General features: G+C 31.0%; 1 protein-coding gene across 2 annotated transcripts in view; it reads left to right on the forward strand.

Annotated features, from left to right (window-relative positions):
* Window positions 1–5,015, forward strand: part of LOC107440799 (putative sodium-dependent multivitamin transporter) — a 24,187-nt gene extending 19,172 nt beyond the window's left edge. The window contains exons 11-12 of one of the 2 annotated variants that reach the window (XR_011637448.1): window positions 1,633–1,730; window positions 4,795–4,806. Coding sequence is in view for 1 of the 2 variants with exons in the window: in XM_016053839.3 (XP_015909325.2) it covers window positions 1,633–1,730; window positions 4,795–4,895 (199 nt within the window). In the remaining variant the exon portion in view is untranslated. Of the gene's footprint in view, window positions 1–1,632; window positions 1,731–4,794 lie in introns of both variants that reach the window. The other variant, XM_016053839.3, reaches the window with a different exon arrangement.
* The last annotated feature ends 2,179 nt before the right edge of the window (window positions 5,016–7,194 follow it).

Here is a 7,194-nt window from a genome sequence, read left to right on the forward strand (position 1 = left end):
CTCTTGTAATCAATTATTTAACTACACATTATGAAAAATAATGGCACGAAAATGTTCACGATTCAATTCCATTTTTTGAAAGAGAAAAACCTTTCAATTTACTGTCAACAACACAAATGAAGCTATAATGGTAAATCGTCTGCTGAATTTATGTTTAAAAATATCAAACTTTCGATTAAAATCGTCTGCGGTCGCCTAGCAACACTTACTGTTGTCAAGGCCAGAAATATAAATAGCAACCCTCGTACATGCTATGTGAAACAAAAAATCATGTTTTGAGACAGTGGGTTTTTAAAGTTTTCATTGCTGAGAAAAATGCATAAGAAATGCTTTAGTTTGCTTAAATAAAGATTACCTGCAAGTTGAATTATGAGTTGTGCTAGTATTGCTGCTGAAAAGAATTTGTCTTTTCATATTTACACCTGTTCTTAGTTCAAAACGCGCGTTTTTTGAGTTGTGCCACTATTGCAGCCCGTGAGCGATATATATATTCCTTCCTTTGTGTTTACCTATAGTTAATTAACTTAAAGCTTGTTGCCTATTCTTTCTTATTTATTAAGCAACTAATTTATATTCTTTCATTTTATTCATTTAAAAAGCGGCTAACTTAAAAATTTTAAAAATACTTACTTAATAACTTAAAATTTGGTAAATAAGTTTAATAAAATGCATTACAATGCATAAATTTTAAAATAATTGCTTAATTTTTAATCATAAATAAAGGAATTACATATATATACATAAATATTTTATTGGTTTGCAAGTAAAATTCGGAGAGAATGAACGATTTAGAGAAGAGTTAAATAAATTTTTATTGTTTTTAGTTAATTTCCAAAAAAGTTATTGATATTTACTCTAAGTATTTAATCATGTAAACCTCATTATTATCACTCAATTACAAATGAAGAGTTTTAGCAAACAGTATTCTAATTTTATATAATACTTTCCTGATAAAGTAAAGCCAATACAATTCCACAACCAGCATTTTTCTGAAATGCTATTCAGAAATAAAGGTTTTCCAGAATTTAAAGTTTTGAAAAATACTTTTCTTCTTGAGTAATATAAATTCAGATTTTTTTTTCATTAACATTCAAATTAGTTTCAGCCAGATAAAACAAAAATAAATGTAAATTCTAAACTTAAAGAACTAAAATATGTGAAGTACCAAAACAATTTTCCGAAATTATGAATCTCATAATTTTATCGCTTTTATTTTTTGAGAGAAATCCATAGAAGTTACCTTAGAAAGAGTAATTTCTTTAAATCTTATAAAAACAAATGCCTTATTTCTCACTTTTTTGAAACTTAATGTCAAACCATGTGTTTGACAAAAACTTGGCGAAGATGTTAAAAAAGCAAAGCATAAAATCGGAAGGAAAAAACGAAAATCTAATTTAAATCCGATTTGGGAAGAGAATATGACTTTTTAATATCATTTCGCACTTTTAAAATAGTGTCACTCATCCCATTTATAGCGTTGAAATATTTAATGAGTTGATATGTAAATATATCATTTTGCATTCTGAAATTATTGTCATTCTCATCATCTAAAGCTAATATTGGTGAAATATTAAATAAGTTAGCTTGAATATAAACATAATAAAATCAATAATAAATGAGTATGTATTTCAGGAATCACTTCGTACTGTACAAAATGACATTTATGTGGTATTCTTTCATTGGATTCTTTCTGACATTTTTACTCACAGCTTTTGCTGCTTTAATAACGGGTAAGTATGTTAATATTCCTTCATAATCTGTTAAAACAATTTTTAACATAAATATATTAAAAGTTTAAATTAAAACATTTTAAAACATATATTAAAAGCGTGCATAAGCTCAACGGACAAAAAATTAGTCACCCTAGTACGCAAGTACCGTTGAATCGTTAGGTTTTGCTTGATGACGCAGGGGTCAAGTGATGTGCTCAACTGCGTGTGCACTGCCTCAGCGTGATCAAAGGCAAGAAGCCATCAGTGAGATTCATTTTAAGCGAAAATTGTGCGCAAATATAAGTGCAATGATGGGGCAGAGTGGCAAAAAGGCGCAATTGTATTTGGTCGTGCCCATGGTCAAATGAAGTTGCTGGATTTGTTGGTGTTTCGATGCGGATTGTTCAACGTGTTTACAAGCAGTGGTATAATACGCGTGGTCACGAAAGACGACGTCAGAATTGTGATCGAAAAAGATCGTGTGTGAAAGAGATCGGAGACGTGTTTCACGATTTGTCAATCAAAATCGCTTTCAAACCCGACAGAAATTGCTGCAGTTAGTGAATAAAGGTCCATCCTAATCTGTTAGTGAGAGAAGATTGTGGCGTTAGCCTCATGAAATAAACATTTGGAGTCGAACACCTCGCAAGAGGCCATTGCTCACGCAGGCACATAAAGCTGCGCGACTTCAGTCGGCTAGAAGTCACCGAACGTGGACAGTTGCTGACTCGCGGAATGTAATATGGTCTGACGAATCACGTTTTTGCCTTTATTTAAATGACTCACGTCGTCGAGTGCACAGTAGACCAGATGTAGCATTTCATCCTGATTATGTTCAAGGTTGGTACAAGGGCTTATTATGGATTGGATTCACTCACTGAAGCCACCACTAACATGAACCAACATGTTTATTTGAAGATTCTGAATGATCAAGTGTTGCCTTTCTGTCAACAACTTCAAGAAGAGAATGCTGTCGATGCCTCTATTTTTCAAGAGGACAACAGCAGAGTTCCTCTGGATTGAAAAATATGTGATTGGTTTTATGAACACTCAGACCCTCAAGTGCATCTCGACTGGCTTGCAAAACCACCTCCGATTTGAACTCCATTGAAAATTCGTGAGACATGTTGGAACAACGGGTAAGTGGCCGAAATCAGCAATCTCGCGATTTGTTGGATTGAAGCGAGCAAATCCTCAGCGTTTGGCTTAACCCACTAACTGTTCTGCACGTAAAAAGTTGAATTTTAACCTGTAGTTTTCTCTTCATAGCAAAACCGGTTTCTCCATCCAAATAGATATATTCACTTCCTAACCGAATTCAGGTGGTTATCAAATCCGAAGATGGTGTTGCACGTTATTAAATGATGTTTTTCAAGATTTCTCTAAGGGTGACTAATTTTTTCCCCAGTGACTAATTTTAATTTGGAACTTGTTATGCTTACGCATTGTAGCTTAATGAACTAGTGTCTCATTATAAAATTTAAGGCACTCAATTTGATTTGATTTATTTTTAAAAAAAACCTTTTTTTGGGGAGCAATTTTTGAATCTGTAATAGATTATAACATAAATATTTATTTACACTAATATAAATATGTATATAGGATTATAACTAATAAAATATATAATGTATGACTAATAAAATAGCTTATTTATTACAACATTTTATGAAATTTCTATTAAGAAACATCTGTAAAAGTCTTTTTATTTATAAAGTCATTTTTTCTTTTTCGTTAATTTTTATAATGGAAGTCGGGATAGCCTTGTTGGTAGGACGTTGTGCTCGTGTGACGTTGTGTTCGAAAACGTGAGATCAAATCCCACAGGTAGAGGAATTCCTATATATTAAATGATGACTGGGCACGTTAAATCTGTTTGTCACAAAGTCCTCCAAGTTCCCATAACAAATTAATATCTCTGGGGTTATTAAATAGGAGATTGATCGCTCTCTGGTCAGGGTCAAAATTTCCGATTAGGGAATAAATGAATTAATGGAGTATGATTGGGTTCTCCATGTAAAACGGGCTGTGACGTATGTGAGACTGAATTCGTATTCTTGGCCATAGATGGCGCAACTGGAAAAAAACAGAAATGCACCATCAGCTTTAAAAATTCACTTGGTTTCAAGCCTCCTTGCGGGCACTTAAGTGGTATAAGTAACAGCATTTTCCTATAGTATTAAGAATTCAACAAGTATGCAAGAATAAGAAATAAAAAATGATTACTATCTCTATGCATGTCATTGCAATATGAGCTGTATCTTCTTCTGTATTATAGTTTAGAAAATATTCACTGATGTGCATAGTATCGAATTATTCGGAAAATAATAAAATTTTATTTGTTATCATTATCAAAAATTACAATGCGTTTGTGGTTTTTTCTTTAATTATAAGTTATCTTTAAATTTTATACAACTGAATTTTTTCATATTTACATTAAATCCTATTAAAAGTTTTAGTATACCTTTTTAAAAACTTTATCGATCTGTATGACAATCTTTAATCATACTTCCTCTATTTCATTATATGCTACTGATAATGACCAACGTTTTGTAAAAGTCCTAGTTTGCTACATTCAACTTAGGAAACAAGTTGTTTTATTATAAGGTTTCAGAACTAGTTATAAATGTCATCAACAGCGGGCGCGTTTGATTAGAAAAACTATGAAATAACTCTTTCCTCCTCTTTCCATTTTAACCTTCAACGGATGATTCTAACTAAAATGGTTAAGAGGAGAACTGTTTATTTTCTTCTTTAAATGCTAAAACGTTATTGTTGCTAACAATTATATTGAAATAATTTTTTTTTTAAAATTTCTTCCAAATTTAAGAGCGCTATCTATCAACGAACTTCGAAACTTAGTATGAATAAGATTTCTAGTTTCCTGAGCAAAGCGAACACGACCTTCTTTCCACTTTTTTTTAAATGGTAGGCCAGTTTTGGGTATCATGACATCAACACATTGTTATAATTTTTTACATAGAGATAAAAGGATATCCAATAAATGTTCTTTATCTATAAATATATATTATGTGAATTAAAAATTTATTTAATTATTTCATTTTTGTTTTTCTACTTTTTGCAGGATGGAAAAAGAATGCAATACCTGCAGATTCTAAGTGTTTGAGTCCTGTTACAAAATTTTGGATGAAGAAAAACCAAGTATTTGTTCAACAAATCAAATAGAAATATTCGATACAGAGTACAGAGACACAAGTAGAATTTTCTTCATTAGAAGTTGCATACACACAACTGTGTACTCCAAAATGTTCTAAATCCCAAATAAATTGAAAGTTTTCACTGTTGTATTGATGAAAACCACTATTGACACGACAATAGCTTACTCTTTAAAGTTGTTGAGCTTTCATAGGATACTGGTATCCCTCTTAAATATTTTTTCTCCGTTTCTAACTGCACGTAAAAATATATTTCGATATTTTTAAATCTTTGAAAAATTAATCTAATAGTTACTAAAAAAACTCTATTAGAATATCGGAATCGTACTGAAATATAAAATCAAAAGAGAGTAGTATGAAAAATTCATATAAAATATTTGTCAATGATTGATTTTGTAAATTAAAGACATTTTAATGATGAATAACTTCAAAAAAGCAAAAATTTGAAAAGTTTTTGAAATGTGAAGATTTTTACTTTTTACCTAGAAGGAGACACCGGTGTTTCATATATAATTCTTAGCTATAAATTATTATAATGATAAAAATATTATTTTTCACTCATTTTGACCTACATTATTACAAAATAAGGAAAAAAGTATAAAAATTTGTTTAATCAAATTTCTGCGGCAAGGGAATAGAAATTTTTAATCACATGAAGGTTTCGCGTTCATAATTTTTAAACCTATTTATTAAGGAGAAAAAAATCTCCAAAAAAATTAACTAATATTCAAATGATTATTGGACTACATAATCGTGCACAATCTTACAGTGCAATATTGAAATAGCTACAGGGACAAACTTTGCTTTGAATAAAATGTTGCTCCATTAGTTTCCGAATTTAGAAGAATTTATGACATCAGTGAAATTTAGTTAATCCACCAGACAGATTGAAAAAAAGTATTAAGATTATCATTTTGTACGATTCAAGCGAAAATATATGAAGCTTATTCCAAAGAGGAGGTCTCCATGCTAGTTAGTTACATTTCAAACCATTGAGTCCCTACATAATTTCATAAAACCTGTTTTAATTTTTTTCAACCATTCTCACCAGCTTGTCACTATGCCCATGTGAAAGCAATGAACTTTATATTTCATATCATCCTCGTAGAAAAATCGATTAAAATTAAAGTATGATAACTATATGCCTGCTAGAAGAACAATAAACTCTTACAGGCATTATGAAACACTTAACTCAAAATCGAAAATAATAAAATTCGTACAAACATGTAACCAGAAGTGCAAATACATTCTTCCTCACAACTTTCAACACAGAGCCACAACTTCTCAGAAACTTTCGCGTGTTCTCAGATTTGAAGAAGGAACTAAATTAATCACTTTTTAACTTAAGCTTCACCACTAATAATATAATAAGCTTCACCACTTTCGCAAGAACATGGCACATGGACAGTTACCTGGTTCAGGTAATTATCAAGATAAACTAGTTCAAGTTATATGCTGCAGAATTCAAATATATATATCGATATCAGTGCCTTCATGTAGAAAATAAAGCGAATATTAAACTCTTAAAATAATAGAAATGTAATTGAAAATAAACATACTTTTGTAATGTTATTTATGTTACATTTTATAATCATCGTTGAACAGCCGACGTAATTTTATGGGCTTACGACTACTAACTCCGTAGCCTTGTAATTTTGAACCCAATCCAGAAGACAAGGGAATTAACAAAATTTTGTATTTAACAGAAAATTGGAAGGGACCGGGATAGCCTGGTTGGCAGGGCACAGGAATCGCGTTCAAATGTTTAATATAAGTGTATTATGAATATCAGTAAGATATCAATACTAATTAAAACTGTGTTGAATTAGTGTTATTTAAGAGTTCTGAGCTTACGTCCTTTATATAACCCAGATTAATTATTTGTTGATGTATTTAAATGCTACCGTATTTTAGTTTCGAGTTGGCAACTTAGTTCCAGAATTAGTTTGTATATGTTCTTCAAAGCAACTTGTTAGTCTTTTTTGTTAAGTAAGAAATAAATCAAATCATTCTTTGTGCAAGAATGTAGAATGCGACTTTTAAGAGAATTCATATTTGGTGAGTTAGGTATCTCCGGAATAAAATGGAAAGAACAGTTGCTAATATGAACACATTGCACTGAAAACTAACTGTTGTAACTGTGGGTGTTGCGCCATTTATGCATGAATGATGGTTTCGTATACTTGGTTCGAATACTATAGTTCAAGGTCATTAATTGAAGAATGCGAGACACTGAAAACTCTTCGTATATTGGAAGAATGAAAGGAACATTGGAGTATCAACACTGAGATTCAAACCACTGTTTAGCC

The sequence above is a fragment of the Parasteatoda tepidariorum genome, chromosome 8 (genome assembly GCF_043381705.1).
Source record: "Parasteatoda tepidariorum isolate YZ-2023 chromosome 8, CAS_Ptep_4.0, whole genome shotgun sequence".
Classification (NCBI taxonomy): Eukaryota; Metazoa; Arthropoda; class Arachnida; order Araneae; family Theridiidae; genus Parasteatoda; species Parasteatoda tepidariorum.